Below are 16,516 nucleotides of genomic sequence, written 5' to 3'. Positions count from 1 at the left end.
GGCTTGAGTGGAATGAGTGGTTAGCACGTTGGCCTCACAGTTCTGGGGTCCTGAGTTCGGATCCAAGTCGGTCCTCCTGTGTGGAGTTTGCATGTTCTCTCCGGGGCTGCAAGGGTTTTCTCCGGGTTCTTTGGTTTCCTCCCACATTCCAAAAACATACATGGTAGGGTGATTGGACACTCTGAATTCGCCATTGGCATGGGAGTGTGAGAGTGAATGGTTATCCGTCTCCTCGTGCCCTGCGATTGGCTGGCGTTCAGGGGTGTCCCCGCCTCTGAAGTCAGCTGGGATAGGCTCCGAGTTACAGTTACGGTAGAGCAGTTACGCCTGCAGACATTTTTAATAGGGATGGCCAGACGCGGCCTCTGAATATTTTGGGATGGCCAGTAACTCCACGTGGGTGTGTATGTGTCCTTGGTTTCAGCAGTTTTTTCACCCGCGGGCTACCACGTTAAAGGCACGGAGGAGAGTTGGGAAATGGTAGTGAGCAACAGCTTGCCTGGCTGTGCATTTGGGATGAAATGAATGAGTGATGCAACTGCAATCCGACGTTCTACTGGCATGTGGGGTACACGATAACTTGATAAAGGTGGCCTTGGCCACCCATTGGGGCGCCCCTTAATGTTTTGGACCATTAACATACAGACGCTCCCCTACTTACGAACATTCGAGTTACGAACAACGGTACATACGAACATGTCTGCAAATTGCGTTTATGTCGAAAAATGTTCGTAAGTTCGATTTTGTATTGCGCGCCTTTTTCCGAGTAGTGCTTCTTTCCGCCGCTAATACCGACGCCTGGCGCTGTGAGAGCTCAGCTCACCCAGCATCCACCTTACTCTGCCCAGTTCGTTGCAGTGCAGAAGTGCGTGAACGTATCTCCAGTGCGCAAAGAACCTTTTTCATTTGTATCATTAAATATCTCGTGCATCCATTATTCAATATGGTTGGTGAAAAGCGAAAGGCTTCTATTGAGGGAGGTGCAAGGAAGAGGCAAGCCATTTCATTTGAAATGAGTGGCAATAATAACGAAGCTTGATGCACGTGAGAAAGTGGTGAGCATTGCACGGGAATACAACTTGAATCGTTCGACCGTCAGTACCATTTATAAACAGAAAGATCGAGCAGCAGGACCCAAATATTGAACGTTGTACAAAGTTTGCAAATCAATTGAATGATGCCATACAGTGCTACAGCATCATTTATGATGAAAAAAAGAAAACTGCAATTGTCATTAGATAGCTTCTTTTGGCCAGTTTCTAGTAAATCTCTCTCTCTCTCTCTCTCTCTAATGTATGTATACAGTACTGTATGTATTCTCTCCATTTTATTAAATGTTTTTTTCAGTACAAACCAATGCATGTTACTTATATAAGCCTTAAACATACAAATGCACTTATATAAACCTTTAGTATACTTATATAGGTTTCAATATACTTATATAGGCCTTAACGTAAATTATAATAATTATTATTATAATAATTATAATATTAATTATATATTTATTCATGTATTTATTTCTTGACCTACTTATTACCTATCTATTTATATCTAAAATGCCTTTCCTATTCCTGCATCCTCACCCTCTTGCCACTGGAACAACGCAATTTCCCGAATACGGGATGAATAAAGTTATCCAATCCAATCCAATAATACAAAATATAGCACTGAGCAACTTACGAACAAATTCAACTAATGAACAATCGCTCGGAACCTAACTCGTTCGTAAGTAGGGGAGCGTCTGTATTACAAACTGGGCCGACAAATCGAAACACATTTCTCTCTTGCAGGATTCAGAACCAAAGTCCAGAATCGGAAATGGACAACTACGCGTCCTTTATCTGCGAGGCTCTAGAGAAGACAAAGTCTCGTGAGCGCGTACCCTCGTGGGAGGAGATCCAGATGCTGATAAGCAGGCAGGAGATGATGTGCATTGTGCACTATCCAGGACCTGGGTGTTGCCAGATCTACATCAGTTCACATACCACTGCCAATGAGGTTTGGATTTCTCAATCAAAATGTTTTGCTCCAAAATACGAAAATTTGTCCAAGTTATGAAAACATTAAAAGAGGAACGATGTCGTATATATAATTAACAAGGAAATGCTGCAACACATAAAGAGCCATCATTGAAGCCATGCTCAATAGCTCCACTTCTATGTTGTTCTAGCTACACCCATTTAGTCGACTTCACAACAGTTTACATCCACAGTGCAGATCAAACCCATCGGCCTTTGCGCCCTCGAATGCTCCACATGGAGCATCACGTAGCCTGAACTGCTTATCCTCACACGGGTCGCAGGGGTGCTGGAACGCTCGTTGTGTTGCAGTTACAAATTTGTTTGTTTTGATGAAGTTTCCACAATGAAAGCGGATGCTCCCCAGTCCAATTCATGTCAGCAACTGAAAAAGACACGAAAAACAAATTATGTTCCCAAAACTAGTGGTTATGATGTTTAATAATAAAATGAGGCATTATTTTATACAACGGTGAGTTCGTAGATAGGGGAGAGAGCGAGTGAGAGAGAGTCACTTGACAGATGCACTCGTAACGTAACATAAATTTTAAATGTAACTTAAATGAACTTAGATTCCTATACACACACCTAAAAAAAAGTTTTAATCTTACGTTACACTAAATTTAAACCTTCTTGTGCAATAACTAAGGCAAAGAGGTTCATGCACCGCGGCTTTCGGGGCGAACTTCCTGCTTCATACGTATTGACGAGCCAGCTCTGTCATCCGTACACTACTCATGTTTTTCGATAATTTCGTGCTTAATATCGATTTTCATCATACGCCTTTTCTTTGCACTACCCTTCATTGCACTGGCTTGCTTTGGATCCATTGTGTTTTCCTTAATTCTGCACTGACAAATGCAAAAACAAAAACCCAGAAAAAATGCAACGCTCCGCCCAGTGCTCATAGAGATCTTTGCATGAGGTAGATGTGGCGAGAGAGACAGTGCGGTGAAATTATAAAGCAGCCTCTCGCGTCGGCCACCTGGCTGTAGCTCGTATATCAAAATTTGTCCTGAATCTCAAGGTAAATATTTGCTTGGAATTTCACTCGTATCTCAAATTCCTCGTATGTCGAGGTATTACTGTAGAGCGGTGTCCGTCAAGGCCCCATATTCCAGGTAGGGACCACTGAGACTCCTCAAGCCTTGTTTGGCTGCCTTACTTTTGCTTTTTTCAGAGGTGCCATGAATACATCTACCTTCCCAAATACTGGCGAAACCACTGACATGAAATGTTCTGCTTTATTTTGGCACACAACTTTATAGCAGGTCGATTGCTCATCATCCCCTATTGCAGAAAGTACGCATCTTACAGGAACAAAAACAAAATGGGACGCTTGCTTCGATCATACTCTCTCGTGCTCATCCTGAAATCCAACTCTTTTACCTTGTGTGAAAAAATTACCAACTTTTCTGTCTTTTTTAACTCACCCTTCTGCTCCCAAATTATGATCAAACAGACCCTCCATTTCGTCAACACAACTTTTACAAACCTTCAAGCAGCACAATTTTCTCACTAATCTATAATCCTTATAAAGCGTGATTTATGGATGGATATGTGTGTGCACCTGGAAACTCGCTGGCGTAAATTCTTCCGAAAATGACGTTTGTAATTGTCGTGGAAAGGCTACATTGGGTCAGCGCGTCAAGCACCATCGTGTCTCGCGGAGTCTTTCCGTCACGACAGGAAAAAAAAGTATTTTGTGGAGCCTAGAATAGATAAAGCGTGATTTATGGATGGGTGGGTGTTTTATGTTAACATTCTCACACTACGTTTGTCCAAACCGTGCATCGTAGAGATGACATTATGGTGGCCATAAACGGCTGTCGGATCCTAATAGACGAGTGATTGAATTTATTTACCGTGTAAACTCAAGCTTTGAGCATTTGCAAAACAAGGCTTACAGGAGCAAAGCTTATACTTCATTGCAAGCCAGTATGTTAGTAATAATGTGCGCATAACTAAGGGTGAGCAAAGTGTTCTTCAATTGCAGGGCCAAGCCTATTGTAAAGCAAATGTTTAATATGATATAAAAACTCTGACAATAGGTTATTTGACCTTTTATGAATTAACCACCTCGAATAATACTACTCGACGATGTTCAACCCCCAGACAAATGTCTGTTAATTTTTGTTTTTCGCTTTAATCTATGTATCCATTCAAGTAATGGATGACATTTCCTTTAGCCAACGCTTTTTGTGTTCTTTGTAGGTGGTGCAGCGGATGCAGCAGAGACTATGCCTGCAGGACAGCAAGAATACATTTGCACTGTACGAGCAGAACGCGCTTTGGGAGCGTCCATTCTCAGGCGGCGTGCTCATTGTAGACATCCTCACCAGGTCTGGTTTGTTTTGTCTCTTGTGGACCGTCATGTGTCAGTTTGATAGCAACCTTTGGGTTGGTGCTAGTGGACAAACGTAGGAAATTTAAACGTCAAATTTTCTTGTTTTCAACAAATATTATTACACGAAGAGATGTCAAGAGCATAAAAAAAATATCCAATACTAAAATGTTTTCCAAATACAATAATTTATTGCAAAAGAAAGAATATTCTTTCGTTGCCACTCTCACAGTTCACAGGTGTCTACTTGTAATAAACTCCATTATCAAAGCCAAGTAGAGTTGATTAAAATAATCAACATTTACTTTAAGTTTTTTACGTAGTATTTTTTTTCAAGACCGATACTGATTATTAGTAGTTGGAGAAGGCCGATACCCGATATTTGGAGCCGATATTTAATTGCAGTAAAAGTAAAGATTGATGTACTTTTTAAAAATAATGCAAGCACTGAACTTCATTAAATCAAACATATATACTATATATGTTGATATATAGTATGTTGATATGCTAACCAAATGACTAAGTCAAAATTATTTATTCTACCTCAATATTTATTAGGAAATCTGTTGATGTATGTTATTGAACGTACAATTCAACTTTTTTGTGTGAAATTTGCATTGGTACTGGTGTGTGCCTCTCTCTCTCTCTCTCTCTCTCTCTCTCTCTCTCTCTGTTTATTACCAGTACAGTTATACCTTGACATATGAGTGCCCCAACATACAAGCAATTTGAGATGCGAGTAAAATTCGGAGCGAATATTTGCCTTGAGATACGAGACACATTTTGAGATACAAGCATACGAGACAGCGAAGTGGTGCGAGACGCTGCTTATGATTTCACCGCACTGTCTTTCTCGCCGCATCTCCCTCATGCAAAGAGCTCGGTCCCAGAATGCATTAAGCTCGTATCTCAACGTATGACTGTACAGACGCTCCCCTACTTACGAACATTCGAGTTAGAACAACGGTACATACGAACATGTCTGCAAATTGCGTTTATGTCGAAAAATGTTCGTAAGTTCGATTTTGTATTGCGCGCCTTTTTCCGAGTAGTGCTTCTTTCCGCCGCTAATACCAACGCCTGGCGCTGTGAGAGCTCAGCTCACCCAGCATCTACCTTCTTCTGCCCACTTCGTTGCAGTGCGGAAGTGCGTGAACGTATCTCCAGTGGGCAAATATCCCTTTTCATTTTTATCATTAAATATCTCGTGCATCCATTATTCAATATGGTTGGTGAAAAGCGAAAGGCTTCTATTGAGGGAGGTGCAAGGAAGAGGCAAGCCATTTAATTTGAAATGAGTGGCAATAATAACGAAGCTTGATGCGCGTTGCACGGGAATACAACTTGAATCGTTCGACCATCAGTACCATTTATAAACATAAAGATCGAGCAGCAGGACCCAAATATTGAACGTTGCACAAAGTTTGGAAATCAATTGAATGATGCCATACAGTGCTACCGCATCATTTATGATGAAAAAAAGAAAACTGCAATCGTCATTAGATAGCTTCTTTCGGCCAGTTTCTAGTAAATCTCTCGCTCTCTAATGTATGATGTATACAGTACTGTATGTATTCTCTCCATTCCAATGTTTTTTTCAGTACAAACCAATGCGTGTTACATATACAAGCCTTAAACATACAAATGCACTTATATAAACCTTCAATATACTTATATAGGCCTTAAACATAAATTATAATACAAAATATAGCACTGAGCAACTTACGAACAAATTCAACTTATGAACAATCGCTCGGAACCTAACTCGTTCGTAAGTAGGGGAGCGTCTGTATAGATAAATTGAAGCATAGCAGTTGCAAAAACATCAAAGCCCTAGATTTAATGAGCAGGTGGTCATCTATGTTAGAGAGAGAGCGAGAGAGGAGAAAGAGAGGAGAAGCATAACTCAGTTTCAAAATACTTTCTTTATATCAGCCGGTCGGATTCAAAAGAGGGCGATACCGATATATGTCAAATGTCCAAATATCGGTGCCGCTAATTGGTCGATGTATAATTGATATAGGGTTTAAAAATTTACTTATGTGATGACAGTAATCACAGCGGTAACAAACTTGTCGCGCAGAGATTCGGAAAACTTTTTAACAAAATTATTTTTTTTAAATAGAGATTTTATACTATTTTTTAATCAAATTCAAAAATGAAAAAAGAGAGTTTTATCTTGTTGATTAAAATAGAAATATAGAAATAATAAATTAAGAAAGTAAGTAAAAAGAGAATTTTTAGATTTTTCTTTTATAAATCAACAAATTTAAATAAGTTAAAAAAGATAATATTTATCGTATCTTTCCTTTTTTTTAAAGGAAAAATTTAAAAAAGAACATTTTGGGTATGAAGCTTAACCAACGTATTGAAAGCAAAAAGATAATACTATTTATTGTGTCCTACCTTCTTATTTTTTAAAGGAAATTAAAAAAAAACATGGTGAAAAGAGTGAGGCTAAAGGTATTGAATGCAAAAATATGTTTTGCAACTAAAAGTTTAAGGTTATTTTTTTTAAAACATAAAACCCCCCTCCCCAAAAATGTTTTTTTCATTTTTAAGTTTTTTTATTTTTTTACTTTCAGTTATCAACAAAACTGACAAAAACTGTTTAGAAATACTAATGTAATAATCCAATGATTGCAAATGTTTTCTGTACACGTATCAAGCATGGGTGGTGATAAGCTCACTGGTTAGCAGTGTAAACATTTCATTTCACAGAATTTATCATGACAGTGTTGGACTTTTTTTTCTTTCCTGCGATTTTAGAACCTATGCGTTGCAATATTAGTATAATCCGCCCTGGGAATTCATTATTGGTGTGGTGACTTTGTGTGCAGCGTCTCCAACAAAGATTGTGAATCCAGAGGCCAACGGAAACTGTGTTTCAAGCTCTATTGCCTTCTAGATGCAGACAGCATTCCAGTGGACAGCATTGAGTATATATTCCTCTTTGAGCAGGTAAGCATGTGAATGAAGGTGTGTTGGCTCAGTGCAACTAGAACATAGAGAGGAAGAGCAGCCGCAACATAGTTCCTTATTCTTCAGGTCAAATGTGACTACCAGGTTGTCTTTCCAGTTTTGGAAACTTTTAATTTGCTCTGAATCTCAAAGCACTTTTCTCAGTTAAATTATTATTAGCAATTGCGAATGAAAGCGACACAATACAGAATATGATGCAAGTAGTGAAAATAAAGGAAAATGCTTTTTCTGTGAACCAATTGCAGGTTATTATCAGCATTTTCAAACATGCTTTTCACACTACAGTGGTCAAGTTAACTCATTTATGCTGTGCATGTCAGGACTAAATAAATATCAAGGACATAGTTTAGTAATTCAGCATTAAGAATTCCTATATATATTTTAAATAGAAAAACAATTAATAAATAACCTTAAAAATCTTTTTAAAAATCAAATATTGGCTTAGTTATGCACTTCTTTTCTTTTTTATTAATATTTTAGATAATTGGTTCAGGTTCTTGCTTCAGTTCTCTTATATTCGGTTTTCAGTTTTGCCAGTAATTTTCACTTCAGTGCATCCTTTTTATATTTCATTTTGTTTTTAGGATTATTTATCTCTGAAATCACAATTTATCTACATACTCTACGTTTGTTCATGTTTCAATTATTGGCAACCATTGACGGACCTAGAACTTCAATTAAATTGAAGTGGGATGCTTTACATCGAAGGGACTTTCGCTGCCAGTGCTCCCACTTCAAATCGAACCGACATCTATCATCCTTTCCAACCTTGGTGATTTTTGAATCCGCAGTGTCACGAGATGGTGGTCCGCGGGCAGCTGCCCGTCTGCGAGGAGGACCTCCAGACGCTGGCGGCCCTCCGACTTCAAGCAGTCGTGGGGGACTTCAGCACGCACATGCCCTGCCCACCCCTGGACGAACTCTTTCCCGGCCACGTGCTGGAAGCCCGCGTCCTGGCATCACTGGTGTCCCCAGCGACAGGCATCCCCACCGCCCACCGCTTCCCTGGCGGCCTTTTAGCGGGGGCGCTGTGGAGCCATGCAGCCGCGGGGCAGAAGCAAAAGGCAGAAAATGATCTGCGTCTCCGCAACCGCGTGAAGGAGGAGGCAGCAGCCGTCACGGGGGCCATTTTGGAGCGATGGAGGGGACTGGCGGGCTCCGACCGGAGAAACAGTATGGCCGCCTACCTTGCCATCGCCCGCCAATGGTCCGGCTTCGGATGCACGCTCTATGAAGTTGACTTCTACATTGTGAGTAGTTCTAAAAATGACACGCATCGATCTAATCTGGAGCCATTTGGTCAAACGCCACATTCTTAACCACTTGGCTTCTTAGCTATTTTGTGTTACATTTAATATTGAATTAAAGCACTTTAACAGGATAGTCCTGTGTACAGTTTTGAAATATGAATATTCAGTTTGTTGATATTTAAATGCTTATTTTATATATTCAGAGTATTCACACTTTAGAATTGGGTTCTTTGTATGATTACATGCTGTTGCGTTTTTTTAAGTTTTAAGTAGTTTAATTCAAATGAAAAGGAATATATGCTCTCCACTGAATCAGAACGTTGATATTCATAGTAATATTATTCATCCATTCATTTTCCGCTCTGCATATCCTTGTGTGACGTCGAGGGAGGAACCTAGTGTAGGACCCAAATGCAGGGAAGCAATCACGGGACAAGAACATGGAGTGTTCTAACAAAACTTTAATAACTGAGGCAGGAGGGGTTTCAAGAAAATAACAAGGACTTAAAAATAAATAACAAAATCAAACCTGACATGGGGAAACGAGGAACATGGAACATGGCGTGGTGACATTGCATGAAGCAAACAGGGCAGACGATCCGACAATGACTCACAAACACACAGGGTTTTAATAGACAGACAAGGGTTGATTTCAAAGTGCACGCAGCTGGTTACGAGAGGAAGGGAAGCCCGGAGGGACACGAGGCGAAAAGCAAACCAACCAACCAAAACTCCAACTAACCCTAACAATGTGGGTTGACAATGTGGGTTGTGGGTTCGCTAGGGCCTATCTCAGCTAACAAGGTGCTATAAAAATATAAATATTTCATTACAAATTTTATATTTAATTGACTTTTCATTAGCCTTTGATGTTTGTTTTTTAATACATGTTTTCTTTTATTTTTCTCATTTTTTTACACAAATATAAACAATTTTGGCCACCTGATGGTTCAGGGCTTCACTCGCCTGACTTCGGTTTGGGCAAGCGTGGGATTGATTCACCCTTTGTGGTGGTTTGATTGGTCGTGCGAATGATTTCTGTCTCTTTGTGTGCCCTACGAAGCCTTTTGCCTGAAGTCCGCTGGGATAGTAACCAGTAACCCGGGGATAAATGGTACGGAAAATGAATGGATGAATAATTATGTTTTATACAAGTAATAATTACTTCTAATGACTTTTAATATTTTATAATATTGTTCTTAAAAATAAAAAAAAAGTTTGGACTATAAACAGTAACTTTATTTCTTCATTTTCGAGTTTATGTAGTTTATATTGTCTAGTGTGCCTTATACAAGAAAAAACTTTCTTTTCAAATTTGGTGTGTGTGGCTTATGATCAGGTCCAATCAATTACAGTAAATTCTTTTACAGAAAGAAAGAAAAAATGAAAAAGTACAGGTTTATGTAGCCAAAAAACAAGGCAAAAAAGAAGTCCCACATAATAAAAAAAATACTGCTCACATTTTACTTTTTTATATCATCAAGACTTCATCAGCATGCTATCAAATTACCTTATGTCTCACCTTGTGAATATTTTAATCCTCTATTTTAGTATATTTTACATCCATTGACTAAATTTTTGTCACCAAAGGGAAGTATCAGTAAAAGTTTAACAAAAGTCATGCTATACAAGTCACACTGACATTTTGAGTGTCCTCTCCAGAGCTCAACGGGGACTTTTTCCCAGAAGTTATGGTTAGGGGTGGCAGCTGGCAGCGTCTCTCTTTATCGCCAAGGAGAAGCCGAGGCCCTCGAGTCCTTTCCCTACCAGCAAATCTGCTCGTATGGCGTCTCTGACAGCAACACCTTTAAGATCAGCACCGATGGCCGTGACATACTTTTTGAAACCAACAAGGTAAAACACATAATGCAAGTACAGTAGTACCTCAACATTTGAGATGCGAGTAAAATTTTGAGCAGATATTTATCTTGAGATACGAGACAAATTTTTATATACGAGCAGACAGCGGACGCGAGAGGCTGCTCATAAGAACATCATGGGCACTGTCTCTCTCCCCGCAACTCCCTCGTGTAATATCTCTGTGGTCGCAACTCCCTCTTTGTAATGTCTCTGCGAGCACTGGGCAGAGCGTTGCATTTTTTCAGTGGTTTTTTGTCCCATTAGTCAGTGCGAATGGCGTATATATACTACTTCTCGTTGGCAAGTGGTCGTGCGTTATACTATTGTGAGGACATTTGTGTGCATCATTTTGGGAATATTTTGAAGGGAATACAAATTCAAACAACCCTCGATATTGACTAAAAGTCAGTGTGGAGGCAAAAAGAGCCAACCCGGGAGAAGAAAGGTACCAAAATGTCAAACAAAATTAGAATTAAGTTTAGTGTTAGGTTAGATTAACTTATTTTTGAGTGTGTCTGCATCGTAATCCAAGTTCATTTAAATTTGTTTGTGTTATGTTACGAGCGCGTTGCTGTGCAGCAAGGCCCCCCCCTGTCCGTCTCTCTCTCACCCCCCTTTGAAATCCGTATAATTTTAGTACGATTAAACACATTTTAGTACTATTAAACCACTAGTTATGTTTTACTTTGTTAATAGATGGCGAATTAGAACAAATAAAAATGTTTTTTCCAATCCAATATCCTGTTTTGGGTGTTTTTTCAGAAAGTTGGAACAAATTCATTGGTTTTTAGTTCATTTCTATGGGAAACGTTCGTTTGAGTTACGAGAAAATCGACATACGAGCGCCGTCTCGGAATGCAGTAAGCTCGTTTCTCGAGGTACGACTGTATATTTAATAGGTACATCACAAAGCTGACCACATGATCAAAAATCTGACCCAATCATTTCATTTTTAGGGATTTTCACCCTATATTTTTAATGACTACAAAGAAACTAATAAATCAATATCAAGGGTATTGTCAAAAAATATGTTTGTACTATGTGATATTTTTATAATTTTCTAAAAAAAAAAAAAATTTAAAGGCTATTGTACGACTGGTGGCCAAAAATCATACAGAAGCCACGATCACGACGCGCACAATATCATCAAGTCGTCTTTAAATTGGGAAAACTTTGAATTAACTATTGAGTTTAAATTGTTAGTTATTTCCAAAACATGTTTCTGTAATGTTTATTGTGAAGTCTAAATACTACATAATGCTCATTTAATACTAATTGAAGTGTAAGTACTGCCTAATGCTCATTGAATAGTAATTGAAGTGTAAATACTATACAATGTTAATTTAACAATTGGACGTATAGGATAGGTAGACCGTAACGGCATATCCTCAAAATTAGATGACACTGATCTGAACCTGGTGTGTCAATGTGATCAGGAATCCCTAATGTTTACCTCAATCGTTGCCATTGAAGGTGCTAGACGTCCGATCCATTTGAAATTGAAGGTCGACAGCAAATGAATAAACATTTATTCTATTTTTATCTTAGTGATGAACTCATTTCAATTCATGATTGTATGTAATGTTTCTTTGTGTCCCAGCTGAACGAGATCACGCAGCTGATGAACGCTTACTTCAACGCTACCCATATGCAACGAGGCAAAAGCGACGTCGTCAAAATCCATGATGGGACACCCACGGGGTTCTGCCACCCATCCGCACACACCCTACTAGAGCTGCCCTCACACACTGTCTGACGCGGTGGCCGCTCAAAGTCGGCGTTGCCACCAAGAACTTCTACGTCTGCTTTCTTTCTTAACCAAGGCGGTCGTCATCCCTCCTTGAAAGGATTCATTTGTTGAATCTTTGACAAATTTACAAATGGTTTATTTTATACAAACTGTCTTATTCAAGTGAGATGTTGAAATACTATATAAAGTTATTTTATAACTTTGTTTTAGTTAAAAAAACATTTTTTTTATTATATTGTATTATATTATATAAAACATTTGTTCATTCACAGCCAACCCTCCCACGTCAAATCTATCAGCCATTGAGTTAACTCCAATAAAGTTCTTTTAGCTTTTTTGCAGGGATCCATACCTTTTATTTTGTTCAAACATGTCTTAAAGTAAGTAGTAGTCTTTTACTGTTGGCATTGTGTTGCGCAATTAGGGGCATATTTGTTTAGGTGGGAACAATGAAGTACCCACAAACACAAATATAATCACAAAACCTGTTAACACAACAACATAAGATTCAACTTTACACATAGATTTGGGAAATGGCGTAATTACAGCCTTCACTTTCAAGCAATCATGACATAGGAAACGTTTGGCAACTGAGCCTTTTGTGTTGGTGCTTTAAAAACAGAACAGTTTTAGAATTATTTGACGGACCAAAGATGTTTTTGGACATGGATTTCAAAAACTTTGCCTCTCCCCGCATTCTATTCAAGCGTTTAATTGTATTGTAGGAGCGATTATGTGGCACTAATTGTGCATTATGTGTTTGCCCACATAACAATAAACAAACAAATTGCCAGCAGCCTCTTAATATTGAGATCAATCTGCCAAATTTTGCCTGCTTCGCAGCTGCAGGCAGCTCCGGGATGATGTGGCAAAACAAAGTTTTTTGTTATTTTATATTCAGCTTGTTTGTACGCTGCATGGTACCCTTTATCTAATGTGTGTTTATAGTTGATTGCACTATTTTTCTTAACTAAATTAAAGTGCAATATGATAAATACTGTATGTAATTATTAATAAAAAAAGCACCATTTTATCACATTTCTATTTTTTTGTGTGTATGTGTGGCAACCTTGTGCTTCAAAGTTCCCATAAAACAGGTGTCTAAATAGGAGTACAAAGTACAAAGCAAAGTCAATTAAGAATCACCAAATCATTAAGACAGAAAAGCAGCAAAAACAAAAAAACGAGCTACGAGTTTCGGTAGCAAAAACGGATAGACTCAAAAAGACTTAAAGTTGGACAAAAACTGGAACCACACACAGGAGGTCTTCCACAAGATGGGGAATTTCTGCAGACTGTGACCGAGGTAGAGAATATGCAGTCACTCTTCCAAGCTTATCCGCACAGTTCCTCAGTAGTCTGGAGCTGAAGAAAACAGCAGCAGGGCAGAACTCCTCGACTCCGTTGCTGGTAAGCGCTGAAAGCTCTTCCATCTTATCCCACGATGGAATGGTTGGTCAGAAGCGTTGCCTCTCCTCCCGGCACTCTTGTCCAGCTCTGAAACTCCGGCGGCACCGAGGTGTTGATCCTTCTGCTGCGCATTGTAACAGCTAGTCCCATGTGTGACAGCATAGGCATGGCTGGACGGTTCCAAAAAAAGAAGTAGCCGAAAGAAGCCAGGCTAGCAGAACAAGGAAAGTTGTAAAAACATTAAAGTAAAAAGTATAAAGTACAAAGTAAAATAAAAAGGGATGTATTAAGAAATATTAAAATGTAATTTAAAAAAAGATAGGGCTGTAAAACACGAAAAACAAGAGTGTACATGAGTAACTGCTTACAATATATTTCTGAGCGCAACATCTGTATGAACTGTTCTTAGTCTTATTGTGGAAGATTGTGGCGCCCGTTAGTCTAGATAACACCTATTGTGGAATTAGCAGGCGGCCGTGAGTCGCAGATAGCATCACGTGTTTATGAGCCAGGGTTGGGCTGACTTTCCAAGGAAGACATCAGACGGTGCCAAAACGATGACAAATGACGGCAGATTGTCTTTCAATTTTACACTGCACTGTGTTCAGTCCATAAAACACGCTGAGTTGAACAATAAAGTTGGTCGTGCCTCCTGTGTGGAACCGAAGCTTATGGTGCATTTTGATCAACTCCAATAATTGGCGTCAGACTCGGGAGCCAAAGGGGAAGGCATTGAATGCTGACTGAAAAGGGTCAGATTTCTTACCATTTGATTGGCCATACAGTGTATTGTGAGTCGCTGACGTCAATGCTGTAGTTTTAAACTTCCCAGGCGAAAAGGATCTGTGTTGAAGAAGATAGGAGAGGAGACCTCATTCGCACGGAGACCAAAAGTCTTCATGTGTTTTATTTAAAAAGAAAGACTCAAGTCACGCTGTTAAACCGCTAATTGGAATCTCATTGGAAGAAAAGAAAAGTGTGGAAAAGAAGGCAGTTTGAGCTGTGGCCGTCACCCTAAGTTGCTTGTCTCATGGGAAAACAAGTGCTTTTGGTCCAGAAGTTAATGTACAAGTGTTAAATGGTTAGATGATCCATTGACTGTAATTTAATTGTAACGTCCGTTTGAACGTTACTTTGGGTGTAGCAAGTCGGTGAAATCAGAGTCACGACCTCTAAAAATGCGTCAGGAGGAAACGCACTATGCCAGTTTGCACCTGAAAATAATTCTAATTTTAATGGGCTGGACTTCGGCTCCGCAACTGGGTACCCAAGGTTGACGACTTATCCAAAAGAGTTGAAGAAATTGCAGCACTGATCCAGTATAAAGTTGGTGTGGTCACTTTGGGTGATATATACGAATTTATTCCAAAATGGGTATATCAAACAGTAAATCGGCAAATGGTAATAGCCCGGAACAACGTCTCTCGTGTGTAAGGATTGAAAATTTGTTGAGAACCAGTCCACTTCGAGGTTTAAACGCTTAAATTTATGGAAGACAAAATATGACTCTGCTGGCCAGCTTAATAAAATGAGAAAAATGGTATACCAGCAGGTAAAAGTAAATTCACGCAAAAAAATAAAATAGATAAAGGTAGTTATAAAGACACATGCGGCCTGGCAGCTGAGTGGTTAGCGCGTCGGCCTCACAGTGGGGGACCTGGCTTCAAATCCAGGTCGGTACTTCAATGTGGAGTTTGTATTTTCTCCCTGGCCTGCGTGGGTTTCCTCCCACATTTCAAAGACATGCATGGTATGCTGATTGGACACTAAAATTCCCCTAGGTATAAGTGTGAGCGTGAATGGTTGTTTGTCTCCTTGTGCCCTGCGATCGGCTGGTGTCAGGCCCCGGACCAGACTGGTGGCTGGTTGTGCCTGCCACCCAATCACACGCTCAGCCCCTAATCACTCAAGCTCTCCCAGGTGTGATTCATCAGCCAGTGAGGAGTATTTAAAGCCACCAATAACATGACCACGCCCCTGAATCGTCTTAATCAGTTTACTGTTAAGTACCCTCTCGCATTATCGCCTTGCTTGCCTCTACTGATGTCCGACCTCTTGTTTTGCTCTCAGGATCCCGACCACAGTCAGCCCCACGACCACGGCCCACAATCCCACTCTCACACATTGTAGCCTTCGCTCTGGACTCCACTACGTACCCCTCGGGTACCGACCTTTCTGCCACGACTAAAGACTCACCTACGCTAGTCCCTTTTGTGCCTCTGCCCGTATCTTGGACACTTTCAATAAAGTCCAGACTTGCTGCCTTTGCCTGCTTTGGGGTCCTCCGTCCCCGATCGTAACAGCTGGCCACCGATTCAGGGTGTTCCCCGCCTCTGAGACCTCCCTCTTAGAACCTTCCAGCACCCCTCAACCCTGTCCAGGACAAGCGGTGTTGATGATTGAATGAATTTTGTTCCTAACTAATGAAAGTGCGGAATATTTACTTGTCACAGAAATACCAGTAAATACATTTCAATCTTTCCTTTTCCAAACCACTTATCCTCAAAAGCAGGGGTCACCAAACTACGGCCCGCCGGCATATTTGGACCGGCCCTCTGAACAATACCAGAGACGCTATCAGATTTTTTTCCTATTTGGCCTTGAAGACTGGGACCTTTAAATCTTGTGTTTGGTTCATTGCACCCCTGCTGAGCCCACAAATCATCCCAGTGAAGCGGGGCTTCGCATTGCTTCTTTGGTGACATGCGCGGGGAGAGTGTTTCCTTTGATGCACGCGGGCACGTCCACCGTTGGATGCGCGAGCACAGTGATACCGAGACATCTGGACGATCGCGGGGGAGGGCGGAGCCCTGGGACCATCGCAGACTATTCAAGCATATAAAAACTGTGCAACCTGTTTGAGAACGGAATAATGGCGAAAAAGTTAGGTGAGGCAAATTGA

The 16,516-nt window shown here is 40.2% G+C and overlaps 1 protein-coding gene across 1 annotated transcript in view; it reads left to right on the top strand.

Moving 5' to 3' along the window:
• Positions 1–13,242, top strand: part of plekhh3 (pleckstrin homology, MyTH4 and FERM domain containing H3) — a 66,290-nt gene extending 53,048 nt beyond the window's left edge. The window contains exons 8-13 of the mRNA XM_077619451.1: positions 1,791–1,998; positions 4,233–4,360; positions 7,203–7,323; positions 8,136–8,594; positions 10,257–10,448; positions 12,055–13,242. Coding sequence (XP_077475577.1) covers positions 1,791–1,998; positions 4,233–4,360; positions 7,203–7,323; positions 8,136–8,594; positions 10,257–10,448; positions 12,055–12,210 — 1,264 coding nt within the window. The 3' untranslated portion in view covers positions 12,211–13,242. The remainder of the gene's footprint in view (positions 1–1,790; positions 1,999–4,232; positions 4,361–7,202; positions 7,324–8,135; positions 8,595–10,256; positions 10,449–12,054) is intronic.
• The last annotated feature ends 3,274 nt before the right edge of the window (positions 13,243–16,516 follow it).

Source organism: Stigmatopora argus, chromosome 14 (genome assembly GCF_051989625.1).
Source record: "Stigmatopora argus isolate UIUO_Sarg chromosome 14, RoL_Sarg_1.0, whole genome shotgun sequence".
Classification (NCBI taxonomy): domain Eukaryota; kingdom Metazoa; phylum Chordata; class Actinopteri; order Syngnathiformes; family Syngnathidae; genus Stigmatopora; species Stigmatopora argus.
Note: the sequence above shows the minus strand (reverse complement) of the source record. Positions and strands in the feature narration are given on the sequence as shown.